General features: G+C 45.3%; 1 protein-coding gene across 2 annotated transcripts in view; it reads left to right on the forward strand.

Annotated features, from left to right (window-relative positions):
• The window catches only part of TTC39C (tetratricopeptide repeat domain 39C), a 986,275-nt gene extending 967,545 nt beyond the window's left edge, over positions 1 to 18,730 (forward strand). For both annotated transcript variants that reach the window (XM_069620911.1, XM_069620913.1), the window contains one exon: positions 15,895 to 18,730. In XM_069620911.1, coding sequence (XP_069477012.1) covers positions 15,895 to 15,984 — 90 coding nt within the window. In that variant the 3' untranslated portion in view covers positions 15,985 to 18,730. The remainder of the gene's footprint in view (positions 1 to 15,894) is intronic.
• The last annotated feature ends 780 nt before the right edge of the window (positions 18,731 to 19,510 follow it).

Raw genomic sequence — 19,510 nt, forward strand, 5'->3', positions numbered from 1 at the left:
TGTCTTTACTTTCAGGCACGACTTCGAATGGATTTTGCATGAAGGTTCAAATGGACTCAGAGCGCTAAGCAGATGTCCTGCAGGTGAGTGGAAGCGCAGGAATGAAGCGCTGTGAGTCTGAAGTATTGTTTTTCCTTTCCGTGCGTGACTAACCTGTCACTCTTCTTGTTTTGCTGGGCTGGAATGAAGAATGGAGGAACCACTCCGAAGATGCTCCGGAAGGATGCTGAACCCAAGAGGACTCTTAGAGCCAGAACGAAGACCGTCCCCTTCAACCGATGCAAAGGCCCGGGAGCAGCTGAAGAAGCTGAAGAAGCAACCGATGGAAGGATGCTGCAGGTAAGGCTTAGCCGTTGTACTGACTTGTTTTTCCTCTGTCTTTTACCCTTCCAGGTACCGATGGATGAAGTCCTGGACAGGCGTAGCTGTAGAAGTTCAGGAACAGGACAGACACGGTGAGCGTTACGCTGCAGGAGTGCAGAATAACGCGAAGCCTGTTCTGTATGCAGGGTGTGGCTTAAATAGCCTCGCAAGTAGTTCCAGGTAAAGTAGTCCCTTTACCACACCCTGTTCTTTGAATAAAATAGTCCCTCAGCCACCCCCTGAGGAAACAGAAAGGCTCAGCCTGGCTAGACTGGGCAAGTAGTTCCACATGATTTATCCCATATTATGAGCCTGGCGCCAGCGGCGCCAGTACTGAGTCCAAGAGGCTCTGGGGGCTTTCTGGGGGCTTGAAAAGCCCTTATGGGAGTCGCTGAGTGGGGGGGGGGGCATCAGATCCATGGAGCCTTTAGTGTGAGCCATGACAGCACTCCCCTCCAAGGCCCCCCTAACGGTGGGTTCTCCCAATGGGCTCGGTTTGTTCGGGTGGTTATGATGGAACTTCCTCAACAACCGAGGGGCATGAATGTGTTCGCTGGGTTCCCACGATCTTTCATGTGGTCCGTATCCTTTCCAGTCTATTAGATAAAATAGTTTTGATTGGACGATTTTTGAGTCCAGGATATCCTTAACTTCAAATTCAGGTTCCCCGTCAACTATGATTGGTTTTGGTGGTTTCAGTATTCGGGTTCCGGGTTGCACTGGCTTCAAAAGTGAGACCTGAAATACGGGATGGATTTTCATGTGTGAAGGTAAGGCTAGCTTTACAGCTACCGGATTGATGATGGCCTTAATGGTGTATGAGCCTATGTATCTGGGAGTGAAGGTGCGAGTTCCTTTCATGGGAATATGCTTTGACGCCAGCCAGACTTCATCCCCCACTCGGTATTTGGGAGCTTCACTCCTATGCATATCTGCTGATTGCTTGTATCTTTCTTTTGCTCGTCTCAGATGATCAGTTGCTTGTCTGAAGGCTTGAGTGATAGTCGTGTGCAAACTTCTTACTGCTGGCATTTCCAGGGGTTGAAGTGGGTCAAGATTAGAGGTCCGTGGATGCAGCCCGTAGAAAGTATAGAAAGGACCTTGTCATGCTGGAGTGTAAGGAGTTGTTGTAGGCGAATTCCGTTATCCATAAAATGTCTTTCCAATTGTCTTCTGTTTGGTGTAACATACACCTGAGGTATTGTTCTAAGGTCTGATTGGTTCTTTCAGTCTGCCCATCAGTCTGGGGGTGGTGACTGGTGGAAAGTCTTACATCGATGTGAGCTAACTCGCAGCATTTTCTCCAGAAACGTGATACAAATTGACTGCCACAGTCAGAAATAAGGATAGAAGGAAATCCATGTATCCGGACTATTTGTTCTTGGAATTCCCTTGCCAGGATTGAAGCCGAGGGTAACCCCTTCAGTGGGATAAAATGAGCCATCTTGGAAAACAAGTCCACTACCACCAACATTGTGTTGTAGCCATTACAAGGAGGAAGATCAGTTATAAAATCAAGTGACAATGTATGCCAAGGTATAGGTGGAATATCCAGAGGTTGCATTTGGCCTGGTGATTTCTTTTTTAGGGCCTTGTTTTGTGCACAGACCCCACACGATAACACAAACTGTTTGATGTCTTTACGCCAAGTTGGCCACCAAAAGTGTTGCTTTATCTTGGCTGCAGTCTTAGCGATTCCAGGGTGACCTTCGATCATTGATTCGTGATAATTTGAAATTACCTTTTCTTGAAGTTCCTTGCTGGGCAGATAAAGGCGACCCTGAAAGTATGGTAATTGGTCTGAGATTGAATGGTGAGCACTTTTGGTAGGCCAAGCTTTTAGAGTGTTGGTATCTATGAGATGAGGGATTTCCTTATAGATGTCATCTAAGGTGAGAGACATTGTAATTCCCAAGATTTTTGCTCCAGGGATGATTTGCACTGGATCTGGATTGACGGTCTCCTTGTCTACTCCTATACGAGATAAAGCATCCGCTTTACCATTTCGACAACCAGGGCGATAAGTAATCACAAAGTCAAATTCAGCAAAAAATAGTGCCCATCGAAGTTGGCGAGATGATTGAGCTTTTGCCACCTTTAGGTACTGCAGATTGCGGTGATCAGTGATTACCGTGATCGTGTGCCTTGCTCCTAAGAGATAATGCCGCCAAGCCTTAAAGGCGGCCTTGATTGCCAAGAGTTCTTTGTCCGTAATGGCATAATTCAATTCTGGGGCCGTGAATTTCCACGACCAAAAGGCCACCGAGTGAAGCTGACCGGATTCAGGGTCCTTTTGCGAGAGTACCGCTCCCATTGCCAAACTGGAAGCGTCGGTCTCAACCACGTACGGTAGATCTGGGCGGGGATGTTTCAGGATTGGGGCTGAGATTAATTTTTGTTTTAAGTCCTGGAATGCCTTCTCTGCTTGAGCTGACCATTGAAAACGCCTGTTCTTTCTCAGTAACGAGGTAATAGGGTGCACCAACTGTGAAAAACCTGGAATGAACCGACGATAGAAGTTTGCGAATCCAACCATACTCTGAACTCCCTTAATTGAGGTCGGGGAGGGCCAATTGAGGATGGCGTCCACCTCCCGCGTATCCATTCGTACACCTTGAGGGGTCAGGACAAATCCAAGAAACTCAACCTCTGTGACGTGGAAGAAGCATTTCTCCAGTTTTGCAAATAGTTTGTGTTGGCAGAGTTTGTCCAGAACAGCACGGGCGTGTTTCACATGTTCTTGTTCAGATGGGGAGTACACCAAAATGTCGTCTATGTACACTACGACACACACATCGATTAGTTCTCGCAGGACGTCATTCATGAAATATTGAAACGCCGCTGGGGCGTTGCAAAGGCCAAAGGGCATCACCTGGTATTCGAACAGCCCGTATTTGGTGTGGAAGGCGGTCTTCCATTCGTCCCCTTTCTTGATTCGTACTGGGTGGTATGCCCCACGGAGATCTAACTTGGTATAAATTTGTGCGTCTTTAATCAGGTCCAAAATTTCAGGAATTAGAGGCAAGGGATGACGTTTTTTTTCTGTGATCTGGTTCAATGCGCGGTAATCAATACAAGTTCTAAGGTCACCTTCCTTTTTAGGCACGAAGAATAAGGGGGAGGCTGCCGAGGACTTAGACGGGCGAATAAAACCGTTAGCCAGGTACTGGTCTAGATATTTCCTGAGATGCAGGTTTTCGGGTTTGGTGAGTGCATAGATTCGACTGCATGGAATCTGTGCGCCAGGTATGAGATCGATTTGACAGTCATACGATCTATGAGGAGGCAGAGTGTTGGCTTGATCCTTCTGGAAAACATCCTGGTAATCTTGATACTCCGGGGGCAGTGGATTAACTAGCCTCATGATCGCTGTCGCTTCCTTGACCAGGGGTTCTTTTACCTGATAGCAGGTACGAGCACATTCACCTGAGAAGGTCAGACTCTTAGCACGCCAGTCGATGCAAGGATTGTGTAATACTAGCCAATGCATTCCCAGAATAACTTGGAATTGTGGGGCCTTAATTATATCAAACACAATGGCTTCCCGATGTCCGTCTTGGCACAGAAGTGTCATCTCAGTCGTTGAGTGCGTTACAGGACCCGAAGCGATCTCTGTTCCATTGACAGCGGTGACTAGATCTGTTGTTGCCTTTTCACAGAGAGGAAGATTCATCCTTGTAGCCAATTCTTAGTCCATATAATTTCCAATGACTCCGCTGTCAATATAAGATTGAACTGCATGCATTCGAGACGGCTGTTGGTGATTTATAAGGATCATTGGCAAGGATAGGTGTGAGGTCTGGAAGTCCTTCTTTTCGCTCGATAAGCAGACCTCTACGCTTGTCGGGCAGGGTAGTTTTCCGACTCTGCTTCCTTTTTGCAGGCAACCCCAACTGCTTTCTTCAGAGGCTTCACGGGGCACTCTCGGAGAAAATGGCCGGTTGACCCACAATATAAAAACAGCTGCTGCTGCCGTCTCTGATCTCTCTCAGCCATGGAAAGTGGCCCACGTACCCCTCCAATCTGCATGGGTTCGGCCAAGTCGGTGGTTCTAGACGCACTTTCCTTTGGGCGTACAAATACCCGAGTGTCCATTCTAGCTCGGTCCGCCTTACGGTTCTGTAGTCTATGGTGGGCGGACCTCTCTTCCTCACACCTGTACTCAACCACTCAACTCCTCTTTCTTGGAGACTTCAACATCCACCTGGATGCCTCCTGTCCCCCCTCTGGACTCTTTCGCGACCTCTGCGACTCTCTCTCACTCTCTATTCTCCCGTCTGGGCCGACTCATTCTGCAGGGCACACTCTTGATGCCCTGATCTCTTCTGACCTTCCCCTCTCTGTCCCTCTCCCCACTCCTCTCTCCTGGAGTGATCACTTTCTCCTCTCCTCCCACCTCACCATCCCTACCCCTCAGGCAAAGCCACCCTCATCACTGCCACCTTCCTTCGCGGTCATCCGACCCATGAAGCGCGTGTCAGTCGAGGCTTTTGCTGCCACCTTCTCGCCCCCTCCTCCCCCTTTGGCTGACTCCCACCCTGATACAGCCCTCTCCACTCTGCTATATCTGATACTCTTGATATCCTTGCCCCTGTCATGAGAATCCGCCTGAAGCCCAAAGCCAAATGTAACTCCTGATATGACTCGGATCTCGTCACCCTTAAACGCAATTGCAGGGTGGCAGAGAGGAAATGGCGTGCTTCATGTTCATCCCCTGACAAACTGTCCTGCTGCCTGCTCCAAAGGCAATACCGGCTCTCCGTTCTCACCAAAAAGAGAGCCCTTATCCAAGCCCGCATCTCTGCTGCATCTAACAATTCGGCCGAACTCTTTAAAATCTGCAAGGAGCTGGCCAACCCTGCTGCAGTCTCTACCTCTCATGTCCCTCCCAGGCCCTCTGCACGGCACTGGCCTCTCACTTCATTTCTAAAACTCAGGACATCCTGTCCTCACTCTCCTCATATCACCTCCACTCCTCTATTCCCTGCCCCTCCTCTGGCCCTTCTGCAGCCATCCCTCTTCTCTCCTTCTCTGCCTTTCCCCTTTTCTCTGCTGACGAGGTTTCGAGAAAAGTCCGATCTATGAAAGTCTCGTCAAAACAGGTCCACCCCTGTTCCTCCAAAACTATCAAGGACCACATTGACTCCTTGGCTCCTGCCCTTGCTGACTTCTGCAATCACTCCTTCGCCTCTGGAGTTTTCCCATCCCCTCTCAAGCACTCCCTTGTGCACCCCCTTCTTAAGAAACCCTCTTCCGACCCTTCCTGCCCAGCTAACTATCGCCCAATCTCTATCACTCCCTTCCTGGGCAAGCTCCTGGAGAAACTGGCCATCTCCCAGCTTAATCGCCATGCTGAATCTCTTGGTAGTCTCCATGACCATCAGTCTGGCTTCAGAGCTGCCAGAAGCACGGAAACTGCCCTCCTGAACATCCGTGAGGACCTGCTCTTGACTCGAACATTCCATGTGTTCTCATTTTGCTTGATCTCTTCTGCCTTTCATACTGTCAACCATAGCATCCTGCTCAACCGTCTCCGTGATAACCTGGGTATCACTGGTCAGGCTCTGGCGTGGTTGACCTCTTTCCTCTCCAATCGACCCTCCCAGGTCCAACTGGGGTCTTTCCTCTCTGACATCGTTTTCTCTACCTGTGGTATCCCCCAGGGATCTAACCTCTCTCCCTGGCTTTTCAACCAGTATCTGGCACTTCTCACCCACCGCATCGCTGCTCTCTGCCCCAACTTTCAGTGCTATGTGGATGATACCCAGCTCATCTTCAGGCTACCCTCGGCCTCCTCTTCTCCTTCCATCATCTCTAACTGTCTTTCTGCTATCCAGGAATGGTGTGCCATCAACGACCTCTGCCTTAATGCCAGTAAGACTGAGATTCTACTCATCGGCACACCCACTCCCTCCTTCCCTGCAGCTCTCTGGCCGGCCTCTCTTGGCCCTCTTCCCGCTCCTGCCTGCAAGGCAAAAAAACCTTGGGGTCATCTTCGACTCTACACTCTCCTTCTCACCTCACATATCCGACGTCTCTAAGAAGTCACACTTCCAGCTACACCTCCTCAGAGGTATCCTTCCTTTCCTCTCCTTCCTCCAGAAGCTCACTGTCTCTAGAGCCCTGATTCTCTCGAAGCTGGACTACTGTAACAGCCTCTATCTAAATCTGCCCGCCTCTACTCTCCGCCCTTTGCAACTCATCCAGAACAGGACTGCGAGACTTGTCTGTGGCCTCAAGCCCAGGGACCGTATCTCTCCAGGACTGAAATCACTACACTGGCTCCCAGTGACTGCAAGGATCAAGTTCAAAACCCTCTGCATTGTCCACAATGCTGTCTGGGGCCTTACGCCAAAATACCTTCAACTCGCTCTTCCTAAATATCTTCCTTCTCGAGCTCTTCGCTCATCCGCCTCCAACTCCCTCAGGGTCAGCCGCTTCTCCAAACAACGAGTTGGGGGCAGATCTCTCTCCTCTGCAGGAGCCTCCCTCTGGAACAGCCTTCCTGCCTCCTTGAAACTTGAGGAGAACCATTTCCGGTTCCGGAAGCACCTCAAAACCTTCCTCTTTGCCTCCACTTTCTCTCCCCCTCTCCCCTGCTAAAATTACTGACACTGCACTGAATCTGCAACTGGGCCACTCACCGTTCCCGGTCCCTGCCCAGCCACTCTCCCCTGCACTGCCTCCCGGGCAACCCCTGCACTGCGGGACTGTGTCTGTATCCCTACAGCCCCCCTTCCCTAGCACTTGTCTGCACTTACCTCGCACTTGCGACCAGCTGGCCCTTGTTATTTATAATGTTTTTTGCTTATAACCCTGTACTGCACTTTTCCCTCTCCCTTTCCCCTTGCACTTTTCCCTTCCCCTCTACCCTTGCACTTGCGTGATCTGAATGACACCTGGCCTAGTAGGATCGTTGTCTGTCTCCTCCCTGTACTCCCCCCTGCCTCGTCGCGCCTTGAAACACTTGTGTATAGGCGCGTTACAAATGCCATATCATATCATCATATATCATATGATCAAGCTGAACCATCAAGTCTATATATTCAGCACAGTCTCTAGGAGGGTTAACCACTTGATCTAAAACATCCTTTAATTCACCTCTTAACCCTCGGTGAAACAGTGTTGTTCTTTTTTCGTCTGGCCAGTCGGTTTCCACTACCAGCCGATTAAAAGTGGCGATGTAAGTTAACAGATCTTGATTGCCTTGGCGTAGAGACAAGAGTTCGTTATCCAATGTCTGGCCCTGAGAATGGCAGGCAAAAAGCTTCTCCCTGTTCATTTGGAACCTCTCAAAGTCCTGCAAAATAGGATCATCCCGTCTTACTAGTGGCACTGACCAGTCCGCCGCGCTGCCACTGAGATATCACAACACAAAGGCCACCTTGGCTTGGTCGTTCGGAAAGACTCCTGGCCTACAAAGAAAATGCAGTCGGCACTGATTGATAAAGACTGCATACCTTTTTGGGTCTCCCGCAAAGCGTTCCGGAGGTGCCAAAGGTAAGGCCCCTCGAAGAACCACTTGGACTGGATTACTTGGCGTTGTTGGAACCGTTGACCCCAATCCAGGTAACAGTGTTTGCCCCGCCTGTGACTGAAGCAATTGTCTAGCAAGGTCATCAGTACGATCCTTGGCCACGATCAGTTCTCTCCTCAAGGCATTGGTTTCCTGCCGAGCTGAATGTACCTCAGCCCTGAGTTCCCCCAAAAGCTGAGCTAGTTGATCTGTCTCAGAAGTTTCCATTACGCCCGGTTAGAGGTTTTTGTATAAGGCTTCGCGTTCTGTCATGCACACCTGGTCTCCACGGGGGGCGTAGCACGTGGCTGCACGAATGATGTCTGCGCTGGCGTGGTGCTGCGTGATTGGTGATGTCGCTGCGACTTCTCCCTTGTTATTACCCTCCCGAGGCTTTGGTCTGCAAGGTCAAAATAAGGTATTAGCGACTGGGGTGGGAGTTGAGTTGGACCCACCTCTGCCACCACCTGATGCCCTTCTCCTCTTGCTCTCACTTTGAAGTTTTGTAAGGTAGGCTCTCTGTCCTGCAATCTAGCAGGGGTGCGAATAACAGTCTTTCCAAGATCGAGTTACTTCACTGATCCGATGAGCGATTGCTGAGTCTTGGAGAGCTTGGTCAAACAGGTAAGTCTCTATGCCAATGACTGCTTGGTATAAAGTCTTTGAGTCTTTATTTTGCCCCAACTCCTTTTAATCAATGTCTTTGTCTTTACTTTCAGGCGCAACTTCGAATGGATTTTGCTTGAAGGTTCAAATGGATTTAGAGCGCTGAGCAGATGTCCTGCAGGTGAGTGGAAGCGCAAGAATGAAGCGCTGTGAGTCTGAAGTATTGTTTTTCCTTTCCATGCATGACTAACCTGTCACTCTTCTTCTTTTGCAGAGGCGGCGCGGCGCTGGAATAAAGAATGGAGGAACCGCTCTGAAGATGCTCCGGAAGGATGCTGAACCCGAGAGGACTCTTACAGCCAGAACGAAGACCGTCCCCTTCAGCCGGTGCGAAGGCCTGGGAGCGGCTGAAGAAGCAACCGATGGAAGGATGCTGCAGGTAAGGCTTAGCTGTTGTACTGACTTGTTTTTCCTCTGTCTTTTTCCCTTCCAGGTACCGATGGATGAAGTCCTGGACGGGCGTGGCTGTAGAAGTTCAGGAACCGGACAGACACGGTGAGCGTTACGCTGCAGGAGTGCAGAATAACTCGAAGCGTGTTCTGTATGCAGGGTGTGGCTTAAATAGCCTCGCAAGTAGTCCCAGGTAAAGTAGTCCCTTTACCACACCCTGTTATTTGAATAAAATAGTCCCTCAGCCACACCCTGAGGAAACAGAAAGGCTCAGCCTGGTTAGACTGGGCAAGTAGTTCCACATGATTTATCCCATATTATGAGCCTGGCGCGAACGGCGCCAGGACTGAGTGCAAGAGGCTCTGGGGGCTTGAAAAGCCCTTATGGAAGTCGCTGACTGGGGGGCCCATCAGATCCATGGACCCTTTAGTGTGAACCATGACATCATCATAGACATAGGGCTAGTTGAGGTTTCCATATCCGTTAATAAAAATGGTTGAATCATGTCTTCTTGTCCTTCTCCAATGTCTTACCTTCCATAACATCCATTCATAAGCCTCCCCCATCTTGGAAATAGAATGTTGTTCTTACCAGGTTGATGGTAACCCTGTTAAAACCTGTGCATAAAGCCAACATAAGGTTTGTCTCCTAGAAGGCATTCATGGTGGCCTTCACTTCAGCCAGAAGAGTGAGTGAGTAAGTGAGATTCAGGCACTTTCCTCCCAATCGCCTTACCTCCCCTTCCAAGGTCCTGTTTTCACCTGAATCCACCTTTTGGTCCTTCCTATTTTCTTCAGCACCACAAGAACACCTGCTTTATGCTTGCTTCATTCCTAAGACATCATGAACATACTCAAATATTATGTTGGTCATTCCAAAAACGTTTGTAAGTCCTCACAACTGTTTGTTCCTATGGGCCTGCTGCAACTGGCAAGGGTCTATCTAAGGCCTCTATGTAGAGGAGGCTATCTGATTGTATTACTTTCTGCCATCAGAAAGTTCATAGGTTGCTTCAGGTTGGGCACCAGCACATTCCATGAGAGCAGTCTCGTCTACTACTGCTCTTTTGATAGGAGTGCCACTATCAGACATCTGCAGAGCGGCTATGTGTACGTCTCCACATGCCTTCACCAGATTTTATTGCATCCACACAAACTCTCCGGAGGAGTCCAGAGTAGCACAGGGAGTCCTTCAGAGGCTGTTTGCCCGAGGTAAAGCATATTCCTCCTCCCTATGCATATATACATTTGTTTGTTTGTTTGTTTATTTATATTGTGCGCCAGACCCGAAGGTATAAGGGCGCAGGAGCAGCAAGGTTATTCTCAGCTTGTTTAGATATGTTTAGATGCATATTGATGCATTTTACTGCTTTGTAATCTATTCAACAGCATGTGGATCTATGAAAGATCCAATGCTGGAGAAGGATTAATCTACTTATCTGTAACTCCTGTACTCCAGCATTGGTATCTTTTATCAATTCACATGCAACCTTCCCGTCTACTCTACAAGAGGCTCAACGTTGCACTGTTACTTGCACTATATAAGTCTGAAGATGGCTTCCTATGGAGGCACTGCCTATTGGCTAAATGGTGAAAGATCTAAAACAAGTTTAACAACACAAAAATGATTGCAGTTTTTTATATTTCTTTGAACCACTTCATTGTTACTGAGGATTCCCAGCATGACAACTGGAAATATTCATCAGTATGTAAATCTCTGAAGGACGGAGTACAGGAATTTTAGCTATGTAACTTAATCCGTCCATATAAGCATGTATCTCCTCCAAATCCAGTGTGAGAATAAAAAGTTGGCTCAAACACCTAGAGCCATGAGATTCTTGTCAACACAACACATCTAGTCATGAGGGGTTTCAATCTCTGGTAAAGGGATTAGTCTGTCTAAATAACATTCAGCAAAAAAATGCAATTAGCATCTTTCAAACCGCATGCCCTAAGGAAACCTTGATAAAGAGTTTTCAACAAAGGTAGCAGGCGCCCCTCTCTCGGAAGAACAAGGCATGATAACCTGTTCAGTGGTTGTTAACCACATTGAGAGTTTGCAGCCGTCTGCTTTTTGCTCACTGTACCTTTCACAGATGGGAAATATCCATTTGCATATCAGTCTTTGTCCCGCCCACATGGGCAGTCCAGCACCGAAATGCTATGGCAATTCCTCTCTGAACAAGAGTACCACCAGCAACCCCATACACGTGTTTCAGCCTTGTTGGGCATCATCAGTGAGGTGAAGCTGAGCCTCTCTAAGCACAGTGAGCAGGGAGTCCACGTCTGGTTGCCCCCACGTAACCTAGGGTGACCAACCCCAAGTTCCTTCAAAGAATTCAACAAAGGTAGCAGGCGTCCCTCTCTCGGAAGAACAAGGCATGATAACCTGTTCAGTGGTTGTTAACCACATTGAGAGTTCGCAGCCATCTGCTTTTTGCTCACTGTACCTTTCACAGATGGGAAATATCCATTTGCATATCAGTCTTTGTCCCGCCCACATGATAAAGAGTTTGTAAAGCGAAATTCACATTGTTAGACACCAGCTTGGCAGAGATAGGAGAAATGCCTATTTGAAAAACGTCTGAATAAATATTTAATGACAGAATCGTCTCAGTGAGTGTAAGGCTTCTTTCATTGGTGCTGTCTAATGAAACAAAAGCGCAAAGTATCTCAAACTACCAATTTTTAGGACGAATGCAAGACACTGAAGACTTATTTGCCTCTAAAATATACATCCGAGGCAAAACTGACAAAGCTTTCACACTCATGGACCCACCAGTCACTCCTACACACACACACACACACACACACACCCACACCTTCAAAGTAGTTTTCTATCTCCGGCTCTTTACCTGTTTCTGCTTTGTCAAAACCCATCACATCTGCTGGCCTCTATGGTTCCCTCGTATCCTTGTCTCACAACTAACACTATTCTGCTTGCTGACCTCCTCACTCTAGGCTTCTCCCTCATTATCAACAAACCCTTTAAAAAAGCTCCTTTCCTCAGCATGTTGGAAATGCTATCATACCCCCTCCTCAAAAACCCCATCTGGATCAAAGGTCTTTTCCCAACTTCCTTCCTTTCTCCATTCTCCCTTGCATTGACAGAATTATGGACAGACTTGCTGTTGAGGATCAGAAAAACTGCTCCTTGGCAGCCATCGTTCAGGCTCCATATCCACTAATGGCAGAAACGGCTCTCCTCAACATCAGCGAATGCCTCTTGTCCAAGTAATGGGTGCTAATTAACCTATAGTTCCAATTCTACTCAATCTATCTACTATGTTCAACACTATCAACCATGGAATCATCATCCAAATGCTTCACACCGGATTCAGCATCTCTGGGACTGTTATTGTCAATCTCAACTCCTTTATCTCCAACCATTCCCAATAAATACAATTTGTATGTTTCCTTTCTGTGCCACTTCCTTGAGCGTGGTTTTCCCTAAGATTTAGAACCTTGTTCCTGCTTTTCAACACCTATATGACAAGACTAGCCAAAGTCATAATTACTTCTGCATAGTATATTAGATGTATGCCATGACACCCAGTAGTTTCTTGCCCTACTAGCTCGAGTGAATCCCTTCTCATCCTGAAAGCTAATCCATACTGTCTGAAAGCAATCTAAGTCTGGATAAAACACAACAAACATTCCCTAAAGATCAGCAAAACTGAAATTTGTCTGCTTGGATCCATGAGTATTCCTCTTTTCCCTTTAGCTGTCAATTCTCTCTCCATCCTTGAATAACTATTAACTGACAAGCAGGGTCAAATAATCAGTGTTGTTAAATCGTGCAACCACCACGTCTCTCATTACTTAATGCGTTCCTTCCTCCCATCATGCTTCTCATATCAGAACCATCATAGTCGCTAGATTGAATAATGCTAACTCTCCATGAGTCTTCCTCATTCTCTCCAAGCTATACAGAATAATGTGAAGGACAATTTCAAACGGTTATATGTGATTTCATCACTGGGAAAAAACATTGAGGGGTACTCGATTTTTTTTTTTAACCCACTTGTGTATAGGCGCATAATAAATAACAAATCAATCTATCTAAACACCCTTCCCAACATATTTTAGGACTGGTGCAAATATATAAACAAACTCCAGTCCTAGAATATTTGGGGAAAGTGTTGGCTAGAGGGTTAAAAAAAATATCAAGTGTCCCCATGCTGTTTTGTTTTCAGCAATGACATCACTGGATACCCTTCTAACCTCAACCCTAACTACAAAAGCATCCAAACATTGAGGCAACTCCACTGGCCATCAGTCTCATGCTACATCACATTTAAAAAAAAAAGAAATCACAATTCACTATAAACAATTTGAACAATATAATTTAGCATATGTGACAAAAATGTATGTTGCCGGCACTTGGATTGCTTTCCAAGTGCTAGTAAGGGCTGTTACTCCCCATTCCATGGACTCCATGGGGGGAGTAGTCTGCACCTGTAATAGCGGTGCCAGTAATGCTAGCAGTTTTTGATGGTGGGGTACCGGTATTACCTCCAGTTTCGAGCTGGAGGTCATTCCGGCCACCCCACCATCAAACTCTTAGTGTCCCAGATTGGAAACGTACCGGTAATCAGAATTACTGGCATGTTAATTCTGGACCAGTATACATGTAATGAGGCCCATTGTTCCCACATAAAAGACTATTCCACAATGATTCTCCCGCCCCATCGTAGTTCATACACATACAGTCCTTAGAGGGCATAATTTGTGCAGCATTAAAAAAAGGGCACTAACTCAGTAGATGTTTTACAGTTTCAATGTTTGTGTTTTGTCTACACAAATAACTGGATCTAAAAATAGTCAGAATGCCTGACCTCTGGACCAGAATGTCCAGGATTGGTAATAAGTTAAGTTTGAATTTTAAATATAAATATCTCCTTTTCTGGCAGGGGAAGCAAACTAGATATTTTGTTAAGACCCCTCTTTTCACAATTGTTGCGTATTCTAATTACTGAGAATGTGTCTGTATTGCATCAACTGTGTTGCTCCAATCGTGTACATATCGTTTTTGCTCGATTTTATCAGGGTTTGTTAACAACTCTGTTGTGTCACTATCAATATTTGACAATACAATTTAATTTGTGACAATAGGCCCCCATTCCGAGTTTGGTGTTGTTGCTGCTGCCTGATATCCCGGCATTACAGAAACTGGTCTCCGGTATTAAGCAAGTTATAAAAGAACAATTATAATATTGCAGGCGGCAGGAATGCCGGTAACTCCCCACTTTATGAAGTCCCATTGGAGTTCATGGAGGTAATTGCAGCATTTTTGGGACGGTGGGTGCCTGGTCTACCAGCCGGTCAGGCCTTGAGGTACATCTGTGGCTCGGTGTTTCCCCAGTACAGTAAAATGCCTGTGCTGGAATTACCAGCAATTTTAGCAGCATTTTGTCCTGACCGGGGAACATGTAATAACCCCCAAGACATTAATGCTATATCAGCAAAAAGTGCCAGGGCTTTAGCATCCAAGATTTTTGCTAAAAGTCCTAATTTCCTCCACAAAACTATAGAGCGAAGTGAGCTAATCTCCAATTCATGATGGATGATGGCATTGGGGACACATATCGGGAGCCGTAACACTTTTTTCCATATGGTGCCTCCAATGGAACTCAAGAAGTCCAATGGAATTCAGGAAGCATCACCTTCAACACTTTCTGCCTCACGCACAGTGAGTTACGACGTAACAGCCTCTTCCATTTCAACCACATATAGAGACTAACCTACCTTCTAGGTCTCCTCAGCCCTCTTGCTCTATGTTTCTCTTCACCCCAGGCTAAGCACAACAACACACTAGAGGTCAGCGCTTTTCTATTCATGCCCCTATGCTTTGGAACTACCACCGCCTCAACGCCAAAAGTAAACATACTCTTCAGAAAGAACATCCAAGCTCATCTGTTCCTACTCTCCTCCACACCCCTCCCTTCTCCTTTCACTCTACCCGCACATCACATCTTCCCGTCTCACACGCTCTGAAGCAGTGTTTGTTTGCATGTGCATGCTACAAGTGACCAACAAGTAAATATGTTCATCTTTGAAACATCCTTTTGAATTTATGACAGTAGCATTGTAAATAGCTGATAAAATGCAAGATTACTTATCTGGTATCAATAATCATTAATACTCTAGTTCATTATCTGTACATTAATTACCCAACTCAATTATAGGCATGTATTCCCAATTCGCACTGCTTTGCCAGACATTAAACTGGTTGAGTTATGGTTTGGTGACGGAAATGGATTATGATGAGGGATCAGATAATAAGGAGACTGTGTGATTGGCAGGTGAAGGGGTCAATCGTCAATCAATAGGCCCACACATACACATGGGGCCTCATTACGAGTATGGAGGCAGCCATGCCCTTAATAAGGGCATGGCTGCCTCCATACCGGGTTCCAGCTCCGGGTTCTGTGAATGAGGAATTACTGGGTCATTCCAACCTTGGAGGACCCGGTATTTCCTCATTCACAAAACCAATCCCCATTCCCATTTGAGCCCCCATAGGGCTCAATGGGAATGGGGATGGAGCTAATAACGGGCCCGTTAATAACGGGCCCGTTATTAGCTCCTTGGTCCCCTTGGGGGACCCGCTAAGGACGTCTGGTCTGACCAGACGCTCTGTGCGGGTCCCGCAAGGGAACCTGTTAATAGGGAGGAATGGGTTTACCAGCACCATTACCGGTGCCGGTAAACCCATTCCTCCAACCTCGTAATGAGCCCCATTACCCTGAATTGTAGTGTGATGAGTATTTGTAATATATGACTAGTATTGAAGTGCTTGTATCAATGGTATGAAATTCACCTGCAGTGCTCTTCTCTTGTAATGCAAGAAAACATAGCTACCACAGAATTAACCTCTTCCGTGCTTTAAACAAAGTGTATTACAGACCTGCAACATGACTTGATGTCTTCTTGTTCCTTGTTTTTTTGCAATTTCAGGAAGAATTTAGTGGGTATGACTTTGAGAACCGGTTACATGTTCGCATCCATGCAGCTCTGGCCTCTCTGATGGAAGTGGTCCCCCAGTAGCAAGCAGGAAGTCCACACATTTTGCTGCTCACAAAAGCTTCTGCACTTTAAGAGGAACCGACGGGATAACAAAAATCATCAAAATGAAAGAGTTCTTTGACTGGGGAGGGAAGGATGTCTTATAACCACCCGTGCCAGGCACGCATTCATAACTTTCAAGCCAGGACAGAAGTAATAGTGTTCTTTCCCTCCACATTTTTAATGTTGAAAACAAAACAACAATAATTATGCTCGTACTGAAGCAGAAAGTAGGGTTTAAGTGCCCTTGTGTTTTAACTTAAGTTCATTTTTTAATGAGCCTTTGTAAATTTGAGCCTTGTATAAGCACACATCAAACTGTATATGTTTACATCATTGACACAAGTGATGCAGTTGCTAATTTACTGGTATAATTGAAAGGATGGCAGCAATATAAAACTTGTTCTACAAGTTGCAAATGTTCACAGTGATTAGCAGTATTCCAGTCTTCTATGAGTAAAAAAAAGAATTAACAAAAAGACCCAATTTTAAAATAAAATGTCTTTGTAGGACTTATTTATTTCACACGATCGAGCGCTCGGACACACTGGCTTTATGTAATAGTAGAGGAGATGAAATAGTTTGATTCAGGGATTTTTCCTATACATTGTAGTGTGAAGGGACTGGCAGATGAGCCCCTACTTGTTTATAGTTTACATGTTGCGGGAAGATATTTATTTTATTACTTTGTGGAATATTGTTTACTTTTTATGCGGGGTGGTATTGATCGCTTTTTTTTCCTCTCAGTGTTAGAAACTTTGAGAGTACCTGCTCCAGGCAAAGCTGTATATATATATACTTTTTTCCACTCAGGTTGTTAATGTTGCGAGAAAATGGCAGTAAACCTTTAAACCGCTTGTAATGGATGTTGTGTTTTTATGGTACATGCTCACCTAGCGCAAGGCATACTTCGACTGGTGTTATCCTGAAGCATTCAAATACCTCATTTTCATGGAATACTGGTCATGACTCAACCCTACCACCATAAAATATAGCCAAATGTGTGATTCTGTTATGATGTTAATGATTAGTGGTGGTTGTATTTGGGCAGATGCATTGATTTGTTTGTTGCAGTGTGTTGCATCGAAGCATAGACCTATGTTATATTGACCAAAAAAATATTTAGCAATGGCAAATGTGGCCAAACCTTTAATAAAATAGAGATGGAATGGCAGCTATCTAGTAAGGTGATGCAAAAGGAAGCTAGGAAACACCTAATCCCTGAAATGCTGATATGGACTTGTTTTTACTTCCTTCAAGTATAATATAATACTGTTTATTTAGGGAAGGGGAATTTGCTCAGATAGAGTTACATGTACTGCGTTATGAGACCTCTTTAATGTTTCAACTTCCTGCTACCCACCTACTTTGTACTCACTCCATATCAAAAGCATTTTTTAAATATATCAAGCTTTTAAAGAAATTATTTACTTGGGTTTTACTTAAATTGACAATAAATGAATTTCTAAATTGTTGGGAATACAGTGAGGGGAAAAAGTAAAAACTGTATGGTCCTTAGCTACTTAGCCTACACTAGAAATGTGTAATTGTAGTGTCCGCTGTGAATTGTATATGTGATTAACTTTTCTTTGGTAGAAAAATGTGTGCATACTTTTTAAATAACAATGAGTTTCCCCACCTATATGCTTTTACATTCACCAATTATATTCTGTATGAGTCTTCCCTGCCATTTTAACAATTTTACTGTAGAAGGTTGTTTTGTGACCTCTTTCGAACCACATAATACAGCCACATGATTATTTATTTTGCTGCGTCCGTGGTAGTACCATTTCTACCTAAATTGAATTCAGTGACCTTCTAATAGCCACCTTAATTGTGGGTTTATCCCATCATTTTTTCCAATCAGATTGGATCCAAAGGTAAGTAAGTGGTGTGTGTATGTGTGTAAACAGGACATAATGATGATGTTCATGGTTAGCTATAGAACTAATGTTGTTTTTATTTGACCCTTTGTCACCTTTCTGTGTAAAGGAGAAAAGGCAATAGTGTGTCTTGTACTCCACATGGCAGACGGTAGACTTCTATTGCCTCTGACCCAAACTCTTCTCTTAGGCGATCAGTGTTTCATCATGCCACTAAAAGGAACAGTGACAACAAATGTACAAATCTGTCCCTGAAGTGCAGATGGCATTCATGTGAGTGCTTCCAGATGTTACAGTCCACCCAATTCCATTTTGTGAACAATATCCCTTTCTCTGTGCCCCAACTCAAAATGTATTTCATCATATTGTAGTAGGCCTGGGTGGTGAGGCCTTCAACAAACATCTAACTCTCAAAGCAGGTTTTGCTGGCAGCTTTGTTATTTGATACTTATGTGACAATAGTTTTCCAAAAAAGGGAAATGTTTATTCGTTTGTACTTCTCAAAGTTCGTTTTACATTAGATCACGCCAGTGATGAAAGCAATTTAAACAGTGGTGTGTGATGGAGTGTGAACACTATTACAATGCCATACTCGGAGGCGTGGTTTTGTAGCAATAATAAAATTGAAGCCTTTTGTGTAGAATGTAGTTTTGATTTCACGGGGTCAAGTGAGTTTTTATTTTTAGTTAACTATGACAAAGTTCTATCGTCAATTAGATTTAGAGGTAGAAGTTCTAGATGTTGCCCAAGAAAAGAAACTACAATATTTAATGTGATCTATAGTACATGTCAAAAATAACTTGCACTTTTATATTTCTGCTGAAAAATAAAAGGGAACACACTGATTTTATTGACTATGCCTTTCTTTCAAACCTACTGCTTGTACTTTGTGAGTATTATTACTGGTAAGTATCTACGATGCAAAACCTCGTTTTGTTATAAAGCACAACAGGATCTGAAAGAATGTAAAATAAAAAAACGACAGCATCTCTTTTCTTCTGTGTTATAAGCATTCCCTGTAACTACTGTATACATTTCTGCTCTTGTCCTTAACTTGTAACCAGATAAGCATTCCCTGTAACCAACGCTGTGATACCTCCGGGTCTGGGCATGTAACAAATAAATTAATAAACTGAAGGTATTGGGCTGCCCAGATAGGATGGAGGCAGAGAGGAAAGAGTGAATGGGGAAGAAGGCAGGATTGACTTGACCCCATACCAGGGTTACAGATGTCCATAGAGAGAGACTGAATGAGAGAATCAGAAGGGGTACGGAAGCCTGAGCAACCCAAATAGGATAAACCTCCAGAAGTGTCAGAGAAACCCACAAGAGCTAAGGGAACTACACGAGGAGAGGGGTTACTGATACCCCAGAAAGCTGGGCGATTCATTTGGCGAGAGAAACCCAAAGGAGCCCAATAAGCAAAGCAAATGAACAGATATGAAGGGAGCACGGAGGCTCTCAACACCTCAAAAAATCAAGAGTTGAAAAGACCAAATAGAAAAGGGGGTCACCAATACCCCAGAAGGATAGGTGAAAGACCAAGTGCTGGAAGAAGAAAGGACTAATCCTAAAGCCCCGCAAGAGTCACAGGGTTCAGACAAGAAAGAGACCACGAGACCAGG

The sequence above is a fragment of the Ambystoma mexicanum genome, chromosome 5q, assembly GCF_040938575.1.
Source record: "Ambystoma mexicanum isolate Mex_15411 chromosome 5q, UKY_AmexF1_1, whole genome shotgun sequence".
Lineage (NCBI taxonomy): Eukaryota > Metazoa > Chordata > Amphibia > Caudata > Ambystomatidae > Ambystoma > Ambystoma mexicanum.